Source organism: Vidua chalybeata, chromosome 4 (genome assembly GCF_026979565.1).
Source record: "Vidua chalybeata isolate OUT-0048 chromosome 4, bVidCha1 merged haplotype, whole genome shotgun sequence".
Taxonomy (NCBI): domain Eukaryota; kingdom Metazoa; phylum Chordata; class Aves; order Passeriformes; family Viduidae; genus Vidua; species Vidua chalybeata.
In genome coordinates this window covers 23,297,217-23,324,986 of record NC_071533.1, presented here as the reverse complement: position 1 = coordinate 23,324,986, position 27,770 = coordinate 23,297,217, and the positions used below count along the sequence as shown (strand labels likewise).

Below are 27,770 nucleotides of genomic sequence, written 5' to 3'. Positions count from 1 at the left end.
CCGCTCTCGGCGCCTCCGCCCCGCCCGCCTCCGCTCTGGCTTCGGGCCCCTTCTCTCTGCGCTGCGGCGGGCGGAGGCGGCGGAAGGAGAAGCCCATGGAGGGGAACCGGGACGAGGCCGAGAAGTGCATCGGGATCGCGCGGGAGGCGCTGGAGGCCGGGAACCGCGACCGCGCCCTCCGCTTCCTAGGCAAGGCGCAGAAGCTCTATCCGACCGAGACGGCCCGAGGTGAAGCCCGGCCCCCTCCCCGCTCCCGCTGCCCGCGACCCGGCTCTGTCGGGACGAGCCCGGACCGACCGCGGGGCCCGTAGGAGGGCGGGCGCACGGGGGCCCTCCCTCCCCCGGGGGGGCCGTGCAGGCTGAGGCGAGCGGGACCCGGCCCCAAAGCCAGCCCGGGGGCTGTGGCGGGGCGCGCGGCTCGGCTGGGAGAGGAGGCCGGAGTGTGTGCCCAGGAACAGCGCTCCGGGCAGGTGCCTTCCCCGGCTGTGCACGACTCTGGCGTCAGGCGCTGCGGAGGAGTGGGTTTGCCTCCCCCGGTGCCAGCGGGGATCTCCCAGGGCCGACCCAGCTCCTCGCCTGCATTTCCCCTCCTCCCTACAGCCATTAGTAAAAGCGCAGCCATACAGACGAGGCTTAGCCCCGATTAACATCAGGACATTTCAGGCCCCAGGCCGCGACAGGCTGAGTTTGCTTCTTTTCTGTGTCTGTGAATCACCCCTCTCTAACAGCTTGCAATGAGAGCTGCAGCTCCAGAGTGGACCGTGTCTTCATTCTCTAATATACTTTGTATTTTGGGTTTTCTTGGGTTTGGTTCCCTTTTGGTCGTACAGCAGCCACATAGGAATTGCATAGGGGGTTACCTTTCCTAGAGAAGATGGAATATGTGGCGCCCACCAAGACTTAATTAGCTCTTCTGACTATTCCATACTAAAAACTGGAAAAATATGTGGCAACCTTTTAGTGAAAAGTGTTTAGAAATAATTGTTTAAATGGAACACTAGTAAGGTTTCAGTGTATATAGAACTGTTGCCTGTCTTGGAGCCTTTCTGTCACACGGTGCCAGAAGTCAGCTCAAAACACCTTTGGATGCAGCAAGGACTTGTTGCGTTCCTCTGGTTCTCACTTACGTGGTCTGTGCTGTGCAAGGAGTAGGAACAACTTCAGTGCCCCCTGTACCACTTAAAGATCTCAGCATTTGCCGTTTCTGTAGTGGAAGTTTGAGGCCAGATCTTGTCCGAAAGTTGCTGTGAGGAGATGCGGTGAACATTTTTGGGCCTCTTATCTCCTGACTTCTTCTTAAATCCAAACAATAAATGAAGATTTCCCTGGCGCTTTTCTTTTTTAATTATTATTTAATTTTTCAAGTGTTTGTTTTTTTCTCCTGCAAGACAGCGTGGATGTTGCCATATTCCCCCTAAATTTCTGTGGCTTGAGAACATGACATGCATGAAAATAGTTGGAGCTTTTTGGAATTTCTGTTGGTCAGGAAGCAGGAAGGCAGAGGATTTCAATTCAGCTTCTTTCACCAAGGAGAGCAAACAGCTTAGTCTGCTTCACACAACTTGTTATCATCTTATATCTCAAAGATAAAAGTAACTTTCAGGAAAAATCTGACTTGTTTTGAGCATTTGGTTTGGTTTTTTTTTTTTTTAAGTAGGACTGCCGCTACATAACCACCATTATAAAGTATTCAGTGCAAGAAATAGATGTCTAATTAGGCTATTGTCTGTAGGACACTTGTTTTATTCACTGTGGAAATTAGCAAAGTCAATCACAAATGAGGCACAGACGTGGGGAAGATGGCCTTGTGGTAGTGGGATGTAATCTGGGGAATTGTGTCTTCTGAAACGAAAAGCTTAATAGAATTTCTGTGTGATGTTAAATAAGTCAGTTCACGCTGTTTCCATTAGTGACCAGCTAATTGTTTGTGCTTAATTTTTCAGGTATTCAGCTTGAAACAAGGGCCTGATTTGTGGAACTGGTGGGCAGTTAAAGTTCCATCTGAAGCTAAAGAGAATTGCAGATGCCCTAATACCACTGAAAAAGTTCAGGCCCTGGGCCTGATTTGAACTAGGTACTTAGAAATTAGGGGATTCTGTAAACATCTGATATTTCTGTGCTTCAGTTTTCTATCTGTGGAGGTTGTTAAATCTTTTAAAGTCATGTCATTTCCTCCCAAAACAACACAACTCATTGATTTTATTTTGGTTTTAAAGTTTGAGGCACTTAAATGGCCTTCTTGAAAGTGCAGTAAAGTGCAAGGGCACAGACTGTCTTTTTTTCAGGACAGGTTCTGGAAGGGCTGCAATAAATTACAACTGGTATTTTGCACTAATAATAAATTAAATTGCTCTCATTGGCATATTTTAGTTGGGAGTCTACTTGAAGAAAAAAATCCAACCTGTAATTCATTATTCAGGTAATCAAAAATGTGTCATAGGGCATACCAGAGAGAAAGAAGCAGTTAAGGTTTTGTGAGCCCATTTAGAACTAACACAAATTCTCATTTTACAGTCATAATGTGTTGGGTTTTTATGGTGCTAGGACAATGTGGTGCAACCCCAGCTGCCTCTCTGCTCACTTATTTTACTCTGGAGTGTGGGTTAGAAGGTTGTTGAACTAATTTCTCACTGAAGTTGCAGATTCTTCGTATGCTGTGCCTTTAGTATCGTTTTGAGAACAATTGCCCACCATTTCACAAATGAAGTTGTCGGTCATAAAAGCAATGAGAATGGTAATGCTGAATCTTCTGCTGGTGGGAGCTTCCTCCTCCTGATGTTGTAGTGGATTACAAAAGGGCAGAGAATAGGTTTTAACTATTGTCTCTAAAACAATACTGTGTTTGATCTGCTTTTGGCAACATTTACATTTAAAGGGCATTCAGCACTAGTTCAGTCATCAGTGAAGTTTAGTTTTGCTAAACAAAGCTTCTGCCTGAAATACGCTGACTGCAGCAGTGCTATTTTAAGGCTTTACTAGTGTGAAACGTAAGGTCAGTGCTTATTTAATGATACCGAGCTAATGACTTCATAGTAGCAGTGTCCGCGTTGACGTCATTCTTTGCTAGAAAATTGCTTTACGCTTCAGCCGTTCAAAAAATTGTTTGATTTTGATTTTTGCTAATGATTCATCTTGCAACTGAACAGACCCTAATTGCTTGCCTGGAAAAGATTTTTAAGAGTGAGTTTAAAGATAACAAAGTACAAGACGTCCCTTTCAAACTTAGGTGCCATTCTGTTTGAAGGCAGAAAACAATGTTAAGGAAAAATTTATTTTTTTAGTGCTTCTTAGGATTTTCTTGCCCCATTTCTGATGCTGCCTTTAAAAACAATTTTTTGGGAGCATGTCAGTTTAGTTTTTAGGCTGTTGCATTAGGACAAATTTTGAATTAAACAGAATTCTTCCATTAGTGAAAGTGGGGGGGAGGGGAGAGGGGTCATGTTCAATGCATAATGGAATCAAATGTAGTCCAAGGATCTTTCATTCAACAGCAGGTAATAGTACACACAAGAAAGGCTTCAGACACACTCAGAGATAAGATTCTTTGTCTTACCTGCTAACAAAATAAGTCTTTGGTTCCCTATATGTCCTGTTTTGGAATACTAGATGCACAGTGAAAGTTTTCCGAAATGCAGTGTTAGTATTACATTCTAACAGCTGGTTTTACCACCAGCAGTTCATGGAAGAGTCAGAGTATTTTCTGAATATCTAAACTGTATCTTCTATTTGAAGGAAACAATGGCCCCATACCCTTTGTGTGGTTTTCTTTTTTCAGTGTAGGACAACAGCATGTTTTGTGTACGCCGTGTCCTGCTATTTTAAGAAGTTCACACTGATATATTTGAATTTTATTTTTTTAAGCATCCTGCATTGTATTCTCAGCAAGGCAGCTCCATTATGAGGTCTGAGAAGGGGATTAGAAAATAGTGATGTTTAAAAAGCATTCTGCAACCAAACATATTCATTAAGAGACATAAAGCCATGCTTGCTGTGAAGAAACACTGGCTGTTAAAAATGCAAACCATCGCCCATGCCTGCGTTTCTGCCATTTCTGCTCCCACAGATTCTGCATAAATGTTGGTGCAGGGATGAGAAATTTCTAGAGCAATACCAATATAAAAGGAGGAACTGCAAAGCTTCGAGTAAGCATTGTTTCAAGATGGTCACATGTTCAGTAGGATTCTGTGTGATGCCACTGTTAAATGTCATACTCACTGGATAGAAAAATAATTATTTTTTTGTTTTGTTTTCTGGTAGCATTTCTTTGGAGCACGTTCGGACTGAAATCCTTCATTCCCAGGGCACTGTCTGTTCAAAGTTCTGTTCTTGATTAGTTCTTAATCTGCAGACCTGGTCACCTCGTTGGAGTTGTTCCTACTTTGTTTACCTCAAAACTTCATATGCCACAACGGAGGATATTATAATAAAGGATTGCAAATATTGGATATGTCCTTCAGTTATAATCCATAATGCAACTCTAGCTCTCCTGTTTTCAAGCTCCAGATTCCATTTGTAGTGAGAGCATGCCCTCAGTTGCAACTGGACGTATAAAGCTTAGTTGCTTCTTTGTATCTGCCTTGAAGAGCCTGATCTGATCAATCCATGAGTCTTGCTGAGGCAGGCGGAGGGCAGGACTGGCTCTGAAGTCAGTTGACTTTCTTGTTCAGGCTGAGTGTAGTTTATTCACTAATAAGTGAATGTAAACGTAGATACTGGGGAGCTTTGAAGAAGTGGTGGCTCTCCTTTTCAACAAAGCTCCACTTTCTTTTCTTCCTGTGATATGTGTAGGATCCCAGTTTTCTGCTGCTCTAAGAAAGACCATGCTGGGCAAAGGAGATTTTTTTTTTTTTTTTTTTTTAATTTAGGAGAAAATTCTTAAGGATTCTTCCCACTGGCTTTCTAGAAGAAAGTGCTATGCTTTCACAGTGCATGGGACATTTTTCCTTAGCAGTTTTTATTAGTGCATTTTTAATGCAGATAGTAACTAATTTTCTTTATGAAACAAATTTAGCCTATGTAGTTTGCCACGTTGCTCTGAAGGAATCTGTTTTTAGGAAAGGTGGAATATTTCATAATCTTTGATCTATATTATACTTGGTGTGCAGTCCCTTATGTTAGAATGGTATTGTTTCTGATTCATTGTTAAGACAGATACCCCCAAAATACAGGCTTATATACAGAAAGAAAAACTGGACTTTGTGTATAATGTTTATTAAAACTGCTAAATTTGAGATCTGCTGGAACATGGAATGAAAGAGGATTTCAAGAACTAGCAGAAACCATCTGGTTTTCAAGATTCAAGTCTTGAGTTGGGTGTACTTGGCTGGTCCTGACTTTTTTGTGGCATTTTAACAGTGGTTTGAATTTCAGCTGATATAGCCTGGAAGGAATAGAACATCAGTTTGTGGCACTAATGACTCAGGTTACTGATAGGTATGTACTGTAGGAACTGAAAAGTGCTGGAGATGGGCTTGATGTCTGTGTGGAATAATTTGCACTTTCTATAGAGTGTAAGGTTAGTTCCTCTTCTTCAATTTGCAGTTGCTTATTCAGGTGTTCAGATGTTTTCACCCCAAGGCACAGGTTCAGTGCATCTAAAAAACATCTAGAAATGAAGCACCTGGACAAATTCTCTCCAATGTTGCATTGCCTTGGCAGAGATGGATGGGAGGAGTCCAGTCACTAATTTTGAAACACTTTTCCATAGTTTTGCCACGAAAAGGAATTGTTAGACTGGCTGCAGAAACATCTGTGACACAAAGTGGTGATCCATGAAGGAGGATGTAGCAGCTAGTCTTGTAATGTGATGCTCTCATCTGAAATACTTGAGAGCCCTGACTTAATGACTAATACCTGTAATGATACTATGATATACTGTTGTTTTTATAGTTTTGTTGGAAGCTATTGTGAAGAATGGAAGTACTGCTGGGGGAGGCGCTTACTGCCGAAAACCAGCCAGTAACAGTGATCAAAGTAAGCCAAATAGCACAAAGGAGAGCAATGCATCTGCTGCAGGTGAAAGTGGGAAAGGCTACAACAAAGACCAAATGGAAGGAGTATTAAGGTATGGCTTAAATATGTCACTGCTTTTCATTCTGTGTATTATGTATTTATCCTTTCAACTCTGTTATCTAAAGGAGCCACAGGAAGTTTGAGGTTAGCTCAGAAGGGTTACTTGTACTGAACTTTGACTGGAAGGAAGAGTTTTGATGCTTTTAAACACCAAATGAGACACACTTTCTGCAAGAAAGATGCTACTCCTTTCTTCAAACTTTATGGAAAAATAATACTCAAAATAGTTACTGAGTAAATCTCATGGTAAATGGAAAAAATTACGAGAATTCTGTTGTACAGCTTGCAGGACAGTGTTTCTATTCAATATTTTTATACTAAAGATACATGCTTACTCCTAAAGTTTATTTTCAAGCTAATCTTGCTGTACAGGCTGGTCTTAGACAAATGTTAAAATTATTTTGGTTTGGATGTAAAGGTGTCTGAGAAGCACTGTAATACATCGTCTGGGTTGCAGTATAGACTCTGCTTAGTGCAGCTTGATAGTATTAAGGTGAGTTGACATCAGGAAAGGATGTGTGAAAATAAACAGAAAGTCAATAAAAATGCCCTTTTGAGGCAAGTAAGTCTTAAGTCATGTTATTACTGCACACTTGCTGGCTGTAGGAGCAAGAAAAATATTGTTTCATATGTGCCCAGGTTTCTGCTAAAGAAATATGGATATAGCAAGGAAATTGCACACCTCAAACTCCAGTATTTTCAGATACGCCTAGCCCAAATATTTTCAAGGGAGTTTAAAGGGAAATCAAGAGGTCCCTGTCTCCTAGTTTGTGTATATTGGATGTTGTGCATAACAGAAATTTGAGGGCGGGGGAGGGGTTTGTGTGCATCTGTGAAATGTATGTTACTGTTCATATGATCTTGGGATCTTCCTGAATTTCAGTAATCTGTTCAGCTGTGCTAACAGTGAGGAAAGAAGTAGTTTTTTCGTTGTTGATACAGAAGCTCTGCATTCAGGCAGGTAGACAGCAGCAGCTCTCACACGGTTATCCTCTTGGTCTAATTTACTAGAGCTTTTAATTTACCATCATCTCCACTTAATTAATGTTATTGCCTTTTGTGATACATCTAAAGTAAAACCCGGATAAGCCTGTATGTTTTTGGCCACCTCATCAACTGTTAAAATGAATGTAGAATGTGTGTTTGTACACACGCGTGTGAGACAAAATATCCAGAAAGAAGTCCTCTGTAAATGTGGCTTAGGTCAAAATAAGGCATGTCACATACTCCCAGAAAGCTATTGCAAGGAGGGCTGTCTTGGTGCCAGTAGTCACTCACCTGTGACGTGCCATTCTGAGCTGCAGTCTGCTTCAACATCAGGTTCCCTGCAAGATCAGTCTGTTTGTTTTAGCAGAAGATATGTTACCTACTTTGTCTTGCCTGAAATGGTGTTGTAGAGCTAGCTTTTTTCTCTGGTAGGCTTTGTGGTATTGGGTATTGCTTTCTTGAAGGGATTTGTTAGATGCTATATAAACTTAATCCAGTTTGTTGAGATCAGGACCAGAGTTAGGGGTATTCAAGAATTGCACATTGAGAATGATATTGATGCAACATTACTTCAAGAATATTGAATGTTGAATATGGAGTTTTAAAGTTAACCAAGATCTTTGCAAAATAAGCGATTGCAATACCTTACAGAGCAACCATGTTTGTTTGTTTAACATACCACTTAAAATCATGTGTTAAAACAGTATCTTCACCTTTGCTTGGGGAATGCTGCCATCCTTTAATACAGCAGTTCGTGAACCTTTAGAGAGAGATGGAATTTTTGTTTAGATATGCAGTGATCAACAGAGCAAGTTTTGATTTTATGTTGGAAGTTTTGAAATGTTTGTCACGTTGTTATTTAGTGACATAAACCACTTAAAAAATTTGTGGTTACAAATTAAAAAGCGTGTACCTTGCCAAGGAGAGCAGAATTAAGTACAAACAATGGGCTAAAACTAAATGGAAAAATACAACACATTCAGTGATGATAACTGAGAGAAAGTTCATGTTTAAACCACAGTGAGAATGAGCTTTCTAGCTGGAAACATGACAGACAGCATATGATATTGCTTCAGTCAGGCCCCAGGTTTTTCCAATGAAATGTAACATGCCCCTTTGGGGAGAGTATTCTTTAGACAATAGAGTTTGTCACCACCATACGCTTCTGCCATACAACAGTGGAATGGTTTCCAGATGTTTGAATTGTTAAAGAAATAGTGTGTGAAAAGAGGTGGTTTTAAACAGTGTTTCATGCCCAGTTGTTGTCTTTTTTTCTGTAAGGAAAGAAGTTTATAGACAGCAAGGTAGCAAAACCTTCAACCTTCAATAAATTCTGCATGAATTGCACATTGGACAAACAGAGTTGGCTTGCATGTGCATGATTCAAAAGGTCATTATCCTCAAATATTCTTCCCTTTAGGAGTTTTTGGTTCAGTAACTGAATGTGGACATAAGTACAGTGCTTCTGCTTTCAACTACACTTCCATGCCATTTCCAATGCTTTTGTTATAAGCTTTAGTGAGCTGTCAGATGGGGCGACTGACTCTGAACTCCCTGGCTTGGATCACTGATTAAAGTTCCTGGAATTGTACAGCTATCTTGAATTTGCTTGTGACAGTGGATTTAAGAAGCATAGTGAGGACGTGCTTGGAGCAATGTAACTAATTTAGCTGCATTAATTTTCATCAGGGTTACTACAGTAGCGTGAGTAGCTATGAGTACAAACAAGCACCTCTGTGCTGCCTTCATTTTTTCCACATACACAGGGGACACCGATCACTAGCAAGTTACCATAACAGTTCGGCAGAGCATTACGTGAGCTTGCAAGCTGCTCAACAGGGAGAAGCATAAGTTGTAACATATTTCCTTTGATTGCATAAGTACTGGGAAATGCTGCTCTTTGTGGGAGCCATGCTCCCTGTTTCAGTGTGACAGTTTGAAGCTTGAGACATACCACAGCACTTTGTTGCTTTTAAGTGGAAATGCTTTGAAAATCCCATCTGTAGTACATGCATCTGTTTCTTAATGATTCTTACCTTGTCACTGAAAACTGGATCAAGTTGCCTTAACACCCTTAGGTGACCTGCATGTGGGAGATAATGACAGGAGACTAGCAGAAATATGCTAGGACCCACAGTAGACTTAATGTCTTTTTAGGGCAAGTGCCCTAGAAGTCTCTAGGCAACTGAAAGCTACACAAACACTGTCAGCTTAAGACAAATGTGTGAGAATCATGTGCATGACAAAAAATTAAGCATATTCATGTTGTGTGTTTTATACAGTCTCTCTTTAAATGATCTTAAAATGCACATGATGTTTGACCTCTTTGGTCTCTTTTTTTAGTCAATAAGCCATAACTTGTATTCCATGTTGCCTTTTTGACATCTGAAAGAAAACTGCCATGACTAGTAGTATGCTAAATTTGCATTGTTGTCTTATTCTTGTGGAATACTGCTTTTCCTGTGCCAGTGCCTTGCCAGTGCCTGCTTCTTGGAAGAAAGCACAAGAATCAAATTTTGTATTTGGGTCTTTGAGATAGAACCAAACCAAATGAATAGAGGCATGAGTTCTGTAGAAACCTTGCAAGGCACAGGACTAAGTGTCATCAAGTAGTGGTCAGGAATATTCAGTAGCTTGATTTGAATTCATGTAGTGAACCAATAAATTGCCTCTACACATTTCATGGATCAAAGTAGGAGTATACGTGACTGACTTTTTCCAGGCATTCTGCTGACACTTTCACAAATCCAGCAAAAAGAGAGATATTGGTTCTTTTCTAGCATAGTGTAGAGAAGATAATTAATTGGAAGAGGATTAATAAGAGCAACCAATATGTATAAAAAAAGCCAAACCACCAAAGCAAAGAAATCAGGGCATGCCTTTAATTGGGCTGTAGAGCTGCCATGAATTGTTGAAATATCCAGTTGAATGGTTGAGAAATTAAGGTGGAAATCATAGTCATAGAGCCTGTCACAGAAAAGTGGCAGAGAAGACATGATGGACTTTGTCAGAAAGCTCGTAACTAAAATAAAAGCATAAATAAAATCTGGAGAAAAGTATGCTGATGTAAACACAGCCTTGAATATTTCATATCATACATACAGTAGAAACAAACTGATCAGCTACATCCAAGAGCAAGATAGTAAGACAAGCACCCTTATGTGTTGTTGAATTTATCCGTGCAACAGAGATCTGAGACTTCTGCTGCATTTGTTTCAGAAACTAGGGATATACTGGTACCAGCTTGGGTTCCTTGACAATGCTGTGACCTTCTCTTCCCAATCTAGAGCACTTCTTTCAAGGCGTTTGTCACCCAAACTGTGACTGGCACATTCCCAACTCAGCTGTGAGATACCATTTGCATCAGGCTCTCTGGCATAGTTGAAAATTTGACCTGTATAGATTTTGGTCTGCATTTTACTGTGTTTTTCTGCTCAACTCTACGATCAGAAGTCCGTATAGCTTCCTCTTGCTGGATTCTTTGTCACTAACGTTCACATTGCTGCTCAGTTCAGATTACTATTGGGAGGAATAATTGTGGCTCCCTGGACATGCTTCTGGTTGAAGTATTTGTCTTTTGGGCTGTTCCTATGAGACTTTGGAAGACACTTTAAAATACCTCATCATACTCCAAATTTCATTATTGTGCATTGTTGCAGGTATTTGATACAGTAAGGCAAGTATCTCTGATAGGTTTTGTTAATCTGATAAAAGCTGGCAGTGCTGACCTAATCTGAATTGTAGATTTGAAAAGTGATCTGACAAGCACAGCATTAGGATCACATCATTTTGTAGTCACAGGAGAACCAGTGGTGGGAGCCCTAGGGTTTCTGGAGGTGAGAAGGGACATTTCAGGACCTGAAGGGCTTCCTCTGCTGTCAGTCATCAGAGCATGGAGAGGAGCCCAGCATCCAGCAGAGTTGTTGGTGCTGCAGTTTGAAGCTGGCTGACCAGTTCTACTGCAGGTGCCTTGTCAGCTGCAAGCTGGGGTAGTGGAGCTTTGCAAGTTGTGATTAGATACCTCTGTCTACAGGCTGGGGATGAATGTAGGCCATCACTTGCTCTCTTACAGTTTGAGAAGTCTATTCTGTAAAAGTCAGGTGTTATTTCAGGAACAGCCAGCAAATCTATTAATCAGAAGGACAGTGCCAAGTTGTTGGCAGGGGACTAACAATTCAACAAGGAGAGAAATAACAGAAATAATTTGCTAGTAATTCAGATGCAGAAGTGATCCAACCAGAAATGAAAAGTACAAGAAAAGCAATTCACAAAAAAACAAAACCCCAAGCAAAGTATCAGTGAAAACATCAAACTTCAAATAAGCCAGAAATAAAGAGCAACAAAAATAACTTATTCAATACAAAATGGGCAGTTAGTAAGCAAGTGATGCGTACATTAGAATTTTAAAAAGAAACCTCTGCATGGAGTTTACGTATGCAAGAAAACTAGCAATAGGAACTGCAGTGCCTTAAGGGCAGCAAGACCGAACAAACAACAATTTGAAATGCAGCATTCAGAAAGTTGTTTATGCTGAGAGTGTGGCAGGGGTTTCAGGTACAGTTAAAAGCCAGCAGTAACATCAGTGATGGGGCTTTTCCAGAACCTCCACTGGTTTTACCCTTAATTTTTCCCTGCCTTTACTGGCTGATTTTTGTGCTCTGTAGTAAGAGAAAAGTGTGAAAGGAGTGGATCCTTCCATCCACCTGCCTTCCCATGACAAATCTCCGCAGGATCATTCAGTGGTGCAGGTGAGGGATTCTGGCTGAGTGAGGATTGTCAGAGGTCAGTCTGCTAGAGTAAAGAGGTGAGGAAAATGTCCAAAATGGTCTGCATCTTCTGAGGGACAAGGATCAAGTTGGCTATGACTTCCAGCAGCTGGAGAGAAATTTCTCATCAGGAGAGTGGAGTTTTGGAGGAAGAAGACTTGGAGCATCTCTTAAAGGATGAGGAGGGATGGGGCATCTGAGGTTGTGTGCTGGGGCATCTGAGGGTGGGCTGTGTGCTCCAGCAGTGTTAGAGAAGCCTTGTGGCTGCACAGCCATGTATGACCTGAGTCCTGGTGGCCCCACAGTTTGTCCTGTGATAAACTGACTTACCAGGTTTGGTTTGTGATGCGTTAAAGTTTTGCTTCTCAGGAGTACATCACAAACACTGATAACTTTGTTTAACTGGAAAGCACCTTCTAATCATCTTTGCTTGTCCCATCATCCCCAGTGCAAATTTTGGTGCAGAACTCACATGAACTAAGCTGGGGGGGGGGGGGGGGGGAGAGAAACTGAGGTTACGATTGCCCTGAATTGTGCTCTGTCAGGAACCTCCTGGCAAAAGTCACTGACTCCCTCCCAGGAGGAAACTGCATTAACCAGATGCTGGCAACTTACAGTCCAGGTGGTTTTTGCCTTGACGTGGCCAAGCAATGGTGTAAAACTGTTGGCTAATGGCAGTTTGGCAAGGGCTTTATAGCACAAGGTCACTGCTGAAAATTCCAGGCTTAGGTATGGTTTTTGGCCCCTGTGCATTTGTAAGATCATTTAATGTTTTTTTTAGCTTTAAAGCTTGATCTGCCTAATCCAAAGAACTGCTAAACTTCCATCTGTAAAATTTCCATATGCATATGCATGTTCCACATTTGTGTTTGTAGAATTTCTAATTTACCACTGGGAAAGACTTGCAAAGAAAAAACAGAAATGTGTTATACCTTGGCTGAACATGTTTCTGAATAATAAAAATACCTAATTTGTGGGCCAGGTTCAGGATAGCTGTTGCATGGAGGTGATTGCATTAATCCTTTAGATCTTTTGGTAGATACCCACCATTGCTGCTTCTCCTTTGAGGGTCGTTCACTGTGGAACATCCACTGGTTGTGAACAGGAGGGAACTCTCAAGTGGTTTTGGGGAGTTAGAAGTACAGGTTAGCATCTTTGCATTGTTCTTTTTTTTTTTTTCCCATATTTCTCCTCTTGGCATCCTAGAGTTGTGAAATGAATGTATATTGCAAATAAATAAACTTTAATGTTAGTTTTTTTTTTTTTTCATGAAAAATGACAATATCCTATTGAGGGAGAGAGTTGTTGAGGATGCACAGTGCTTAAAAACATTTGAATGAATGTTTAACACCAGAGTTTTAATTCTAAAACAATAACAACTTTGTTAAACATTGATGGCTTGCTATGTAATTTTATGTCAACCAAAGTTCTGAAGAGTCTGGCCCACAAACAGCTCATAAACAATTGTTGAAGAGAACTTAGATTGGATGCTGAGGAAACAATTTCATGAAATAAAAGCTTAATTTGATACTGTTACACATTTAAATAAAGCTACCTGTTCTTGGTGCAGTTCATGAGTCATCCTGGCATTGAGGCTATGGATTAAGGGATCTGTACACTACCACACTTCTTTCTGCTTGTACAGATTACCAAAAACGAGTTTCCAGTACTCAAGAGTATAATTTAATGTATTTTCTTTCCAACCTTTCTTGATGGATTCACTGTGTTCTTTTTAGTTAGCTCTATCAGCTTCCTAATTGGAGCTTATTAAATGTTACTTCAATATAATGAGCTATATTTATTTCACAGGATGTTTGTGTTGGCAGCTGCCTGCATACATTCAGTTCAGTGCTCTTGTGAGCATTTCACTGAGGCTTCCATAAAAGCTCCTGTGTTTGAGCACAGGAAACAGGATCGCCCAAATGAAACTTGATTTGATCAATCTGTGAAGTAGGACAGACCACACATGATGGTGTGGTCGTCCTTATGATGCTCACATTCCCTTAATTACAGGATTCTCATTCCATGAGAATGCCAAAGGCTTGCTTGCCCCCTTGTTTTCCACATGGCTGCCCTGTGTATAGTCTTGGAAACATTAAACCCAAATTTACATAGACATTTGTGTATGTAAGAGAATGCAGATACAATTACAGCCATGTGAAGAGACTCCCAGGAAGCTTTTAAAGTATTTATGGATGTATTTTCTATTTCTTGCTCAGACCAGCCCATTTCTTTTGGCATGCACCTTGTGTCAGTGTGCCTCATTTCTGCAGTGCAAGTTTGGGATTCAGCCTTTTCTTTCTGAATTCTTACCCAAGTAACTTGGTTTGATTTTTAAGCTGTATTTACTGGTTTGATCAGTTCTTCCTGCCCACATAGAATTAATGTTCTCTCTTTTCTTCTAAGTGCTCTTTCTTTCTTCTGGGGTATTGTGAAGTATACTAAATCATTACATCATTTCCAGATTTTGCTTTTCCTGTCTGGGTTAGACAGCCTACAAAAAGAATATTTCTGAGGTTTGAGTTTTAAAAAAATGCTACACTTGATTATATGAGATGAGCTAAATATGTAATTGCTGGAGCTGATAGTGTGACTTTGAATTTACCTAAACAGTTAGAGAAAGATTAAGTTCCAGGTGCATTCCCAGCAGCAGAAGTATTCTCACATGTTTTATTCCCTGAAAAGTGAATGCTTGAGTCATGGTATGATTTGACTTTTGTTTGGAGAAAGGGAGGTATTGTTTGCTTTGTTTTATATCCTTCATAGTGAAGTGCATTTGCTGTTTACAGTCAAAACACGTTTTCCTACCTGCTAGTTGTGCAAAATAAATTTGGAACCTTCTTTTTATGCATTATTAACAGCAATATTAATGTAATTGTGGATGAGGAAATGCTACAGTAGTTGCAAACTGAAACCCTTTCTTATAACTGTGGTAGTTCTACAGTAGAAGTAAAAGAAATATACATATTAAGCTCAATAGTGAGTTTATTATGAAAAAATGACATTCTTTGTTTCTAGAGTAGATATTTTAAAAATAATTTATATTGAAAGCAAAAGATGTAATATAATGCACCACTATAGTATATGACCTCATTTGCAGCTGTGTGTTAAACCATTACTTTTACATCTTTTTGCTTGCAACATTTTACATCATTCTCTTTTGCAGTATAAAGAAATGTAAAAATTATTATGAAGTCCTTGGAGTGTCAAAGGATGCAGGTGAAGAAGACCTAAAGAAGGCTTATAGAAAACTTGCTTTGAAATTCCACCCAGACAAAAACCATGCACCAGGAGCAACAGAGGCTTTTAAAAGTAAAACACCATTTTTACTTTAAATTTCTTTTATGATTAAACTTAATCCAAATAAAACATATTTATCTGCATTGATCACTTGTATTTTTACAAATATAAATGTGTTTTTTAGCTGTTGTTAAACTGACATTTTTATTCAAGAAAATATTTGACCTTTGTTATATTAGAAGTGTAGATAAATAACATGGACTTTGGCAGTAGAGCTTGGTTTCAGAAAATTGACTGTAATGTTCATTACAGGGAACAAATACTTGATCTGTGAAACCCAGTTGCACTTTTTTACTGTTGTTGACTTAATGTAGTTATTGAATTTTATTGCCTTGGATCTTTACTGTACTTGAGCTAGAAAAAAAGAAAGCAATCCTTGATACCAAAATGCAGTTTTTACTGAATCACATGCCACGGCAAGTTGCCTCTTCCTTAGAATTTCTTGTATGTGTGTAGTTTTACTACTTTTTCTGCATAAAAACACCTGAGTTCAATCATGGCCTTACGAGTAGTTGCCTTTGACCATTTTTTAGGTAAAATTTACAGTCTGACTTGACCTTATTTAAGGCTGCTTAGCTTAGCCCTACACAAGGGAGGTTATTTAGGAAAAGCTTTTGAAAGAAAACTACAGCTTCATCTCAGATGAAGAAAAATGTAAATCTGTAGGAAATGATAATGCATAAACAATCTGATTGTGGTACATCTTTTTATTTTTTTCTTGTGTGAGGTTTACATGCAGACATTTGAAAAAATCATTCGGATAAAACACTTAAATTGGGGAGGGAAAAAAAGAAAAAAAAAGTCCTGAGCAAGACTTCTGATACAGACTTTAAGAGGTAATTATAATAATATATTAACAATTCCAGGTGAAAAGTAGATACAGCAGAGCAGGAAAGTTGATAACTATTGATTCATTTAATACAGCTATGTGATTTTTAACATTTTAAAGATGACTTGAAATGCTAAAAGATAGCAATCTTTTGCATTATCTAGAAGATAGATCTAAAAGATACTATTCCTATAAAATTGTCTCAGGCCCTGGGAATAAAATAGTTCTTCCTTGTTAATAGCATTTCAAATCATCTTTAAAATGTTAAAAATCTGCTTCTTAATATTTTATTTAACATGAGCACTTTCTACAATTCTAATTTCTTCAGCTGAATTGCACTTTCTGGTTTTTAACTAGATGAGTAAATGAACAGAAAATTTTGTAGGGGAATCTTATTGACCAAAAATTATTTAATGACAACTAGCATTTTCTTGCATTGAAATTATAGTAATCCTTTTGTATGGCTGAGTAAATTTATGGTTTAGTTTTCCTTTAAAGGTATCTGATCAGTTTTTGACATCCATCTGAGAAAAGGAGTTCATAATAATAGTTTTTATTTCATAATAATGCTTTATTTTAAGGAAAGGTCACATTATAAAACAGAATTGCGTTTCATGATAGGTAAGGTACTTACTTAGATATTGACCTACCTAGTACTACTCTTCTATTGTACTGGGCAGTCTCATAGAAGTGAATTTTAAATCAAAGTTTGTGCAAATATCAATTTTTATCAATTTAATAAAAAATTTTTCCTTTGAAACTTTTTTTTTTGGAGCAGTGACTTTTTTGAAAAGAAAGTTATATTGGAATCAAATCTGTTGTGAATTAGCACCAGATAATCAAGAGCAAGTAACGAACAGGCATATTGTGATAGTGTGGTAACTTCACTTTATGTGCAGTCATCTGATTTATCTCTCCAAGTTTTTAATTCTTAGGAAAATCTAAATTTTTACTACCAATTTTATCCTTGTACTGAGCAACAGAGCAATATCTGATGTCAGTTTATATCATGCTTCAGTGCAAAATACCAGGCTTCATTTCTTTGGGTTTTCTCCTCCACTTAAAGGAATTGCTTAGGTTTTTTCCTAAGGGCATCTTAAAAGACACATAGCTAAAACTCATTAACTTTTGCTTAGATTGGATAATGTTTAAAATATTAATTATAAAGCCACAGCCTTATTTACCTGTGTTGAAGTTATAGTGTTGCACCTCTGACGAACTTTTGATGACTGATGGCTTTTCAACACTGAAAATCATAATCCCTGTGCCTTGGATTGGTTGGCTGCAAAAGAACTCTTTTGTTGGAGAGGCCTGGGGGAGGGAGTAGAGAGGAAGGCAGAAAGGGTTTAATGAAAATATGAGTGAAGATTGTTCATCAAGTGGTAACACAAACTTTCCATTAATCTGCAAGATCATTATGTCTGTGCACAGCAAGAAAAAAGCTTCTAAAGTCAGCAATATATGTGGGTTTTCTTGCTGATTTTTTCCATGTAGTTTTTTCTTTTCTACTGCCAAAATGGAAGCTGTTCATTTGTGATACCATAGCATAAACAGGGAGAATCATCCAGACCAGGCCCTCCAAACACTGAGGTCATATTGACTGCCCAAGGAACACACACATTCTACTCCTCAGGTTACATCATGCAAAACTTTGTGTTATTGATGTAATCCATAAATACCTTCAATAGCATGAAGAAAAATACATTCACACTCCTGTATACAATGAAGTTGATGCATTCCAAGAAATGACCACTTATCAAATGGAACCAAAGAAAACCTGCTGAGTCCATGATGGTTTTTTAAGCTAGCTGCTAGAGCAAACTGCAGTTACCCAGCTTCAGAGTCTCATTATAATGCTTGATGCTTTTTTTGTAACTGCAGTGAGAGAGAACATTTCCACAAGGGTAGGTGTTCCCCTAGAAAAGGAAACAAAGCTCTCCTGCCTTCTGCCTTGTTTAACAGGATAAAAAGGCCTTTGAATAGCGTTGGTGGGAAACTTTGTGGAAGCTATTCTAAGAAAAGTGGAGATGTTTCTGGACCTTGTTCTACTGTAGTTGTTTTGTAACATACAGTAAATTGCATCATTTGCTGCCTATTTTTGACTTTGACATTGCAATTTTCATGCTGGAATAGCTTTTATCATGCATTTATGGGAGTTGTGTTTTATTCCTTGCTTCAGAAATCGGAAATGCGTATGCTGTGCTGAGTAATCCAGAAAAACGAAAGCAGTATGACCTTACAGGCAATGAAGAGCAAACTTGTAATCACCCTAGCAATGGCAGATTCAACTTCCATAGAGGTTGTGAGGCAGATATTACTCCAGAGGATCTGTTCAACATGTTTTTTGGAGGGGCCTTTCCAACAGGTATTTGTATACATCAGCCTAATTGTCGAGATGTACTGCCCAGAGTGGCATTAGAGTTTATGACATTATAAAATATTAGGATTATTCCAGCCAGCCTTGAACCCCAACTCTACAATCTGCATCAGTTTATTTTTCCCTCAAGTGTTGCTAAATCCCAAAAATGTCTTTGGGGTTACTATCATACAGCTTAAAATACTTACTTTAAGCTACTTTGAAATTTCAAGATAGCTTAATGTCATTTTATGTGCTGTTGTGCAGTAATGTAAAGTGCTTTATTTTGCTTCTGTACTGACTTCTAAATAGTATTTTTTTACATGATTTAAATGTGGATGTTCCTTCCTCAGGTAGTGTACACTCATTTTCTAATGGTCGTGCTGGCTACAGCCATCCAAACCAGCACCGTCAGAGTGGACATGAGAGGGAGGAAGAGAGGGGTGATGTAAGTTTAAGCACCATTGGCTTTAAACTACAAAATTTGCTTTCAGTATTGTGATTGTACAGGAGCTCTGTACTGTAGAGGAGGATTTGTACCTGCCAGTTGGGTATTTTAAACTTCAGCGGGTGGTTCGCTTACTTACTGGTAAATAGGCATGCAAATTTGAGAAGGTAATAGCCTGGTTTTGTAAACCTGTTGTTGTATGTCACTCTCTTACTGGTGACTGGTATTATTAACCGATATATGCCACTAATTGTCACCACTACTCCTTGTATGCATTGAAAAATATATTTGGGCTGCAGTAAGAATTGAACGTATGGCTCAGTATTCACCTACATGAATTATCTCTAGTCCTGTATAATCACATATCACTGTATAGATGAGAGCAAATCCAGCTTTTATTTGGTAGTTGTTTGTGTGTACATGCTAACCCATGAACTCCTGCAGCTTGAGCACTGTGTGAATATTGTATATGCATTTGAAAGTTCGGATAATACCACAGTGTTTGCAGTTACTGTTTTCCTAGCAGCTTTTAAGGCTTAAAGGAAAAAGTCACACTTAGCATTAAATATTGTCAGATTTACCCGTTTGCTTGTTGATTTATGAAATACCTGAATCTGTTTTGTTCCTTAGGGAGGTTTCTCTATGGTCATTCAGCTGATGCCTATTATTGTGTTGATCTTTGTCTCCTTGTTGAGCCAATTGATGGTATCTAACCCTCCTTACGCCTTATACCCAAGATCGTAAGTACTGCTTAATTGCATCACCTTAAAGCAGAGGGGAAGGTATTGTAATCACCCTCTCCCACTTAGAAGCACTGTGGGGAGTCTTCCATTAGTTGATCTTTGACTTCCCACAGTGAAGAAAGGGAGGGAAGGTGAAGATGAAGCAGAACAAAAAATTTAGGTGTGAAGAACATGCTGTGAGAATGTAATGGAGAAAAGCGGTCAGCAGTACCTGGAGTTTAGGAGATCTAGTACAATGCAGTGGGTCCATGCAACATGGCATGTTGCAAAGGTTTTTACATCTCCAACATAGTTAATCAAAACCTGAAATCTGCTAAGGCTCATTACTCTTTTGGGGGTAATCTGTGTTTGTAGAAGGTGAAGAACTTGAAAGCATCTTTCTCATTCTTATTAAAGCATTAAACACGATGACAGCTGGGAAGATTGTCTGTTCTTTGCTTCATTCTAAGTGATGGTAAAATCTTCATTTTGTTGTGAAGAATTCTACTTGTGATACTTACCTGTTTCATACAGTAGGATATTTAAACCTTTTTTTCTTGTGAGAAATAAGTAACTTGAGTCAAGGGTGCAGCTAGCTGGTAGACATAGCCCACTCGCCACACTGGTTTTAAAGATCCTTAGTTCCTTGCAGAGCCCCATAACAGGAAGGTTTCTTTTCTCCTGTTTTTCAAAGTTCTGTATTTTTGGAGTAGGTTGTTTTTCCCTTCTGCAGCTAAGCTGTTGTAATGCTTAGAAAAGCTTTTCTGCCAAAATGTTTGCATCTGGTCTTTGATTTTTAATCTACAGAATGCCATCAGAAAAATGAATTTATCAAGGCTGGCAGCAAACACTTCTGAATGGAGATGCTGTACTGGGTTGCTGCAGAATAGTGACCTGTTTCTGTTGAGTTTGAATGTATTTTTCTATTATTAAAACTTATATTTGGCTAAAGAGGTATGAAATAAGTGTCTTAGTAAAGTGGAATTTTTTTTGAGATCAAGTGCAGCAGAAGTTTAATGTTTAGGTAAAAGGAATAATTTTATTCTCAAGCAGATGATAGAGCCATTCTTTTTATGATTTGTCTCGAAATGACAAATTTAGGAGTGTGCTGGTATTATTCTGTAATGGCAATATTTTTTTAAGTCTATTTGTGGTGTAAAAACAATAATCAAATTAATATTTAGTCTTTCTCTCCCCCCTGCCTCCTTTTTTGCAGAAGTACAGGGCAGACCATAAAAATGCAGACAGAAAATTTGGGTGTCATTTATTATGTCAATAAGGACTTTAGAAATGAATACAAAGGAGTGTCATTACAGAAAGTGGAAAAGAGTGTGGAAGAAGATTATGTATCTAACATTCGTAACAACTGTTGGAAGGAGAGGCAACAAAGTAAGTATGGTAATATGTGTAATTTAATGAAATCATGCATTACTATAAAAATTAATTGCCTGAGGCAAGAAGGAAGTGCTTGTGTTATTACAATATCTCAATGCAAAAGTGTAAGGTCCCATGCTGTTTCTCACTTTAAAATCTCCCCAGTGTCACTTAGTTTTTGAATTTTACTCAGTGATCTAACAACCATTTGCAAATTATCAGCAATTTTAACCTGCTGCTTTATTATCTGAGACCATTTCTTAGAAAATTAAAGACTACACTAAATTGATAATGATAAAGCTTTTGTCCTTAACTCACTGTGATTTGTAAGAATTCTCATGTCTTCCACATTACTTTATCATGGCAATAGCTCATTTCCCTGGGTGCCTTTATATAAGTAAATAAATAAACCAGAAACTTACATAGGTGTTTCCAGAAAAACGAAAAAATAATCTGCCTTGGACCACAGCACATACAAACACTGCTTTTCCAGGCAACCAAGGATAGGCAGCACATCCTGTCAAACAAGGGGGTTTAGTGTGCCATCTGTTTCTCCAGTCTAGTATTATACAATGAGTTACTTCTTTTCAGTAACCAAGAATTCAGTGTTACAGCATAAGAATACTGAAAAGCACCACCAGCCTTTTCTAAATCACCATCAATTTTAATGTGTTATCTGTTACAATTTTATTCTGTTATCTGTGACTATTTTGTGAGCTCTGTGGGAACAGCACTGCTAAAATTACATCAGTATGGAAACCAGTTGGTTTTAACTTTTCAGGTGGTGGACTTCAGTCATAGAAAACTGGAAAAATAATTCATTCATGAACTGTCACTAAACTGACCACAAGCAAATAGAATACAATTCTCTTGAGTCTGATCACATGTTCCTGCCCAGTTTTAGTCTCTGTAGTCCAGTTGTTTGGTACTTGTAATTTATCAAGTTGTGAAAACTACCCAAACTGATTTTGAGTAAGAGTTTCCTAATGTTTTGGTTTTGTTTGTTGGTTTGGTTTTTTTTTTTTCTGATTGTAGAAACAGCTGATTTTGTGGTTTTATGGATTTAAAATACCTGTTGTATGTTAAATCTCTTTGACATTTAAAATCTATCTGGGGTTAATTGATGTTTAAGAATGTCTTGCATGTTGAGTTGAAGTGACAAAAAAGATTTTATAGAACTATAATGTTCAGCAATACCAAGCTGTTGAGCACCAGTATAATACAGAGAACTCTTAATTATTAATAGCTCTGAACACTGACAGTCTGAATCAGCATCAGTTGAAGTAAAGGGCTTAACATTAAGATTGGATTTTTTGGGGCACAGACAGGATGCTAGAGGTATCAGTAACAATGCAGGATCACTGAGAGTGGCCTATATTTGTAATGTTTAATGAGGTCTGACAGAAGTAGGGGATTTTTGTAGGGTGTGTTTTTTTCTTTTTAATCAGATACTGCTGTATGAAGTCTGAGGGAACTGGAAGGCTGATACAGTTTACCTGCTCAAAAGGATGGAATCGTTACAAAGATCCAGCAAAGGAGAACTGTAGCAGTGCTGTTTCGGTGGTGTCTGAGGGAAGTTAGAATAGAGAGAAAGAAAAACGGGCAAGGGTTAAAACCTGAGGTGTTTTGTACAACTCTGTCATGTGCCAAGTATTCAATTTGTAACCAAAAAAAATCTTTTCTCTTTTCTCCTTAAAGAAACAGACTTACTTTATGCAGCAAAAGTATATCGAGACGACCGCCTCCGAAAGAAAGCAGAGTCCATGTCCATGGAGAACTGCAAAGAACTAGAACGGCTGACCAGCCTCTACCGAGGAGGATGAGCTACAGTTACACACACATCTTACCTATGCTGTTATCTCTCCTGAAACAGAGAAGAGATTTAGTTTCACCATGGATGCTGGAAAAGAGGGTGGATGTAAAACTCTACTGTGTAGCTGTTTCCAGAAACCTTATGCTGAAATATCATTTAACGGCTTCTTTACCTACTGTGAAATATAGGTAACTTTAATTGTTTAGATTTTACTTCAAAGCTTCTGTGAATTCTTTCAGCAGAGAGAATAGCTCAGAAAGGATGCTATACTTGTAGAGACTTAGTCATAGTGGTTCTCCTCTAACATATTTGCCATGTAAATATCTGTGGAAAGAACACTTTGTGTATATATGAGTTAAATGACTTTCTATTTAAAAATCTCAGAAATTTAGTTCCATACTACATTTTGTCTCACTGATGGAATAAATAGTATGATTACATCACTCCTATTCAGATGTCAAGTGTGTGGAGTTGAAACAATAATTTTTAATATTTTATCTCTAACTCTATGTAAAATCTTCTAGGTTTACCACTTAGAGGACCTTGGTATTTTTAAATATAATGGCATATATTCCTAAATATCTGTTGGGGTAAATTGATCTGGTGTAGACTAGCAGTTTAGCTGTTGTAGTTTTTTAGCATTTCTAAGCAATGCTGAGAAAAATAAGAACTATACTAATCTCTTTTCAAAGTAAATATTTGCAAATGCTGTACAGACCATTATAAACATTGCTTTTAGTACTTGCAACAGTTTACAGCAGCTCTACCATTTGGTATTCCAGTAGTAGTAAGTCCATACATATGGTTAACATGCATCCATAGCTTCCTTAATTTTCACCGGAAAGGTAGAGGAAAACATGTAACACTAAAATCTTAACACTAAAATAAAAAGGCAGCCTATTTTTTTTTCCTGGCAGGCTTCCATTTTCTTACAACTTTTTTATTTCAAGCTAGGTCCCAATACTGATTCGTCAATGGGCACCGCAAGTGGAACAGGGAAATTTTGCTAAGGACAAGCTATGTGCCTTTCAACCCTTTTGCCAACTATTTAAATGCTTTGCTGCTTTGCAGTGTGCTCCTATGGTCAGAGCGCTATCACTTGTCAGAAGAGGTAGGGTATGTGTTTTTTGGGACCAGAATGTAGCTGGACTGACTTCATAGAAATGAGCAAGCCTACTGTTTGGCTCCTACATAGAAGATCATGTAACTCAGTGGCCTGGAAATGGAAACTATATGTAGCCACACCTGCTGATGCAAAGAGGTGTTCTGAAGCAGCTAAGTACAATGTACTTAAAGTTTATCAAAGTGTGTTGAAAATGTTTTTAGGTTCAGTAGCTGATATTTTTTACATTTTAACAGTGTTATACAGGGGAATGTTTCTTGTATTTGAGAATGCCAGATAGCTTGTATTATGGGCAATATATTTTGTTTGAGAAAACTGCTATCTTTAAACAATGCTATCAGTTCACGTGGAGCCAAATATTTCTCCTAAACTGAAAATTTAAATACTTTGTCTGACTTCATTGCAATTCCTTCTGATCTACAGCAGGATATGACTTTACAAATACACTAAATGCTACTACTCCAAGTGACCCAGAAAACATTTTGCATATATCCCTTTTCCAAATTGTCCCAGTGGAAATGTCTTCTCTTGAATTGGTGTAACATGAGACTGGCTGCAGGCTTTTAACTAAGCAGCTAAACCAGCATTCAAGGTGGACATAAAAGCCTGGGGCACAAAACAGAACAAAAATTTGCTGAAACAACAACAACAAAAAATGTTGCTGTACTGAATGCCCTTGCTAAGGCTATAGTAAAAGGGTTCAGATGTAATGGAAAGGTATCCAGTTGTTTGAAATATGCAATCAAAATCTATGGAGAAAATGAGATTCCCCAGATTTTGTAACTGTCCAGAATGTATTGTAATTATATTAATGAAAACAAACTATCAAAATACATCCTGGTACTCCTGTTTCTTCTTAAAAGAAGAAAGTTGTTCCAAAGGCTTTAACAAGTAATTGGGCCTTCCTGTTTACAAATGAGCTTGCAAGTGATCTTTTAGTTAACAGGAAAAAGGATATATAACACATTTATCAAATATTGGAACTGTGAAGTCAGAGTGAACAGATGGTCTTAGCAAAGCTGCCTATAATAATCCTATGGGCTGTGTCTGCCCTGCAGCCACTTCTGGTGCAGGTGAGAAATGAGGAAATGGATGGATGCTGAGCTGTGTCAGTTGGGTTCCATTGCTGGGTTCCTCTCCAAACTGGAATGATGTGCTGGCTGTGCCCTATGGCAACACAGATATCCCATAAGGTTAAAAGTGAGACCTAGACTGCAACATTTCATATGACTACCTTGCAATTAGCACTTTCTGAAAAGGAAATCATATGTTTATACTGTTGGAAGTATGCTGCTTAGCATTTAACAGATGAAATAGTTGCACACTTTGAAATATGTAGTAATGTGCAAAAGGATGCTGTGATTTCCTGTGGCATAAAGATTAATCTGCTCTAAATATGGCCTGCAAACATTCTTTTAATATTTCAAGTGGGTGTTTTTCTCCTCACGATTGTTGTTTTTTTCCTCAAGTCTGAAGGTTTTTTTTTCCTTCAGAAATGTCAATATCTTCCCTGGATTTGTTGAGGGAATCTGCTGGAAAGTTCAGAATTAATTTTCTCATGAGCAAAATGCAAATTAAAGAGGGTGGAGTACTTAAATCTTCTCACATGGCCTTTCTTCAGAAGGAACAGTTCTCATTAAAATAAGATATTGGAAAGAAGAGAGGGAAAGAAAACTGGTTTTGAACAGCCTGAGTAAAAATCCCTCAACATTTTAGCTACCTGCTCCTTATTGTTTTTATTTAGTCATTACCTTTCATTTAATCTAGAGTTAAAGATAGCACAAGCGTGGGTTCTTGGTTTTATCCTTTAAAAGGGCAGGCAGAGAAGCCCTGCAAAAAGAGAAAAATCTTGGCATGACTCTGACATAACCTAATGAAAAAAGGAGGTGATTTGCATCTGCTGAAATATAACATCAATATGTGTTCTATTTATGGAGCATCCTGAGTCACAAGCGAGTTAAGTGTTCACATCTGATGAACATTTCCCTACATATTCTCTGTTTGGGTAAAACAAGTCTAAATTGGAATTTTTTATCTTTTTTAAAATGGTCTTTTTTCTTTTAACAAGTTTCCAAGAAATGGTAGAACATTACAGCACTAAAAATGTAACAGATGCATTTAAATAGACAGCAGAGACAACTTTAAATAATAAATATTTTTTAATATAATTTTGTAACAAATGCTGTAAAAGGATTTAAATGGGAGGGCAAGAATATTTTTAAGGTTGTTTGTTCATAAATTTCATTCACCATTAAGCAGTTGTTATTCTGACTTCTTGTAGCTCTGTCAAATAGAAGGAAAGTGTAATAGTAAAAGCATTTTGTTTTTAAAAAAGCAGGTAATATTAAATAAATTCCTGAAGCTATAACTTAATTACACAAAATGTAATGTAATAAATATAGGAAAGAAATAGGCCATTCGTTGTGGTTTGGCCTCAGCCATGAACTAAGCACCGTGCAGCCAGCTGCTCTCACCCCCACAGTGTGACGGGGAGGAGAATCGAACTCAGGTAAAACCTGTGGGTCGAGATGACAGCAGTTTAATAATCGAAACAAAATCAGATATCAATGATCAACAGCAATGAAAAGGGATACAACAAGGGAGAGAGGAGTAAACCCCTAGAAACAGAAGTGATGCCCAGTGCAATTGCTCACCACACTCTGACCCATGCCCAGCCTATCCCTGACAAGCAGTCAGCAGCTCCTGACCAACCTCCCCAGTTTATACACTGACCATGAGATGCTCCATGGGATGGAATTGCCCTTTGGCACATTCAGGTTTGCTGTCATGGCTGTGCTCCCTCCCAGCTTCTTGTGCACCTGCTCACTGCCAGAGCGTGGGAAACTGAAAAGTCCTGGATTTAGGGTAAGCACTGCTCAGCAACAGCCAAAGTATCAGTGTGTTACCAACATCATTCGTATACTGAATCCAAAGCACAGCACGGTACCAGCTGCTAGGAAGAAAAGTAACTCCCCTATCCCAGCTGAAAGCAGGACACCATTATAAACTATACTTCCCATACTGCTCAGTCTGGCAGGAATTAGGTTTGAGTATTGGGCTTCTCCACATTTTTGGAAATAAAACTAAAATACACTGTTTAGTTACAATGTTGTCCTTCATGCAGGATACACTTCTCCCTCCAGTACTGGTTTATTCCATGTATAGAATGACTGTCATTGGGATGGGAGAATAAATTCCCATTAATAACAATACATCTCATAGATGCTTTTGCATAGCTTTTATTCAAAATGTGACAGGGAAATAAGTAAAATTGATCATTGAACATCATGGCTGCAAATAATTTTTTTAAAGTTGCATTTTTAACCATATTTAGTGTATAGTAGGGAATATTTTAATAAATGAGAAGACCAAGGTTGTCCCAGGTAGCATTTTCAAAATACTACCAGAAGCTCACACGATGATTTTATGGGGTTCTCTTTTAAGTATCTCTCTAATATGACAAAGTCTTTATCAAATTGCTATGTGTGCATGGCTTGGATTAAGAAGGAGGTATGGATTGATTCTCAGTATTCAAATAAATGTGTTCTTTTGAATGACCTTTTCCTCTTACTTGCAAAAAGTGGCATATTTCTGTTTTGAGCTTTTTGGAAATGTCACTGGACCTATATGCTCAAAAACATTAGCAATTTCCAAGTGATTTTTTTTTATTTTTTAGTTTACACTTTTTTAAATTTTGATACTGGCATCTAAGCAAAATCTTCAGGTATCAACAATGCTCTAGTCACTGTTGGTGTCCCCTTGGCTCAGTATTGGGCCTGGTCCTGTTCAGTATCTTTACTGACGATCTGGATGAGGAACCTGAGTCTACCCTCAGTAAATCCACAGGTGACACCAAGTTGGGTGGCATTGTTGATCTGCTGGAGGGCAGGAAGTCTCTGCAGGGGATCTGGACTGGCTGGATCAATGGGCTGAGACCAACGGAATGAGGTTCAACAAGGCCAAGTGCTGAGTCCTGCCCT

The 27,770-nt window shown here is 38.5% G+C and overlaps 1 protein-coding gene across 1 annotated transcript; it reads left to right on the top strand.

Moving 5' to 3' along the window:
• Window positions 1-27,344, top strand: DNAJB14 (DnaJ heat shock protein family (Hsp40) member B14). The gene is made up of 8 exons (XM_053940348.1): window positions 1-228; window positions 5,890-6,064; window positions 14,992-15,137; window positions 18,134-18,319; window positions 18,664-18,758; window positions 19,389-19,498; window positions 20,697-20,869; window positions 22,553-27,344. Exons 1-8 carry the CDS (start codon window positions 96-98, stop codon window positions 22,675-22,677), a joined length of 1,143 nt encoding a protein of 380 aa, XP_053796323.1. The 5' UTR covers window positions 1-95; the 3' UTR covers window positions 22,678-27,344.
• Window positions 27,345-27,770: the final 426 nt, after the last annotated feature.

Excerpts from the sequence above, each read along its gene's own strand:
- DNAJB14 (XM_053940348.1), top strand. The coding sequence starts at position 96 with ATGGAGGGGAACCGGGACGAGGCCGAGAAGTGCATCGGGATCGCGCGG. Across the intron at positions 6,065-14,991 it reads CAAATGGAAGGAGTATTAAG|TATAAAGAAATGTAAAAATT; the intron begins GTATGGCTTAAA and ends TCTCTTTTGCAG. Across the intron at positions 19,499-20,696 it reads TACGCCTTATACCCAAGATC|AAGTACAGGGCAGACCATAA; the intron begins GTAAGTACTGCT and ends CCTTTTTTGCAG.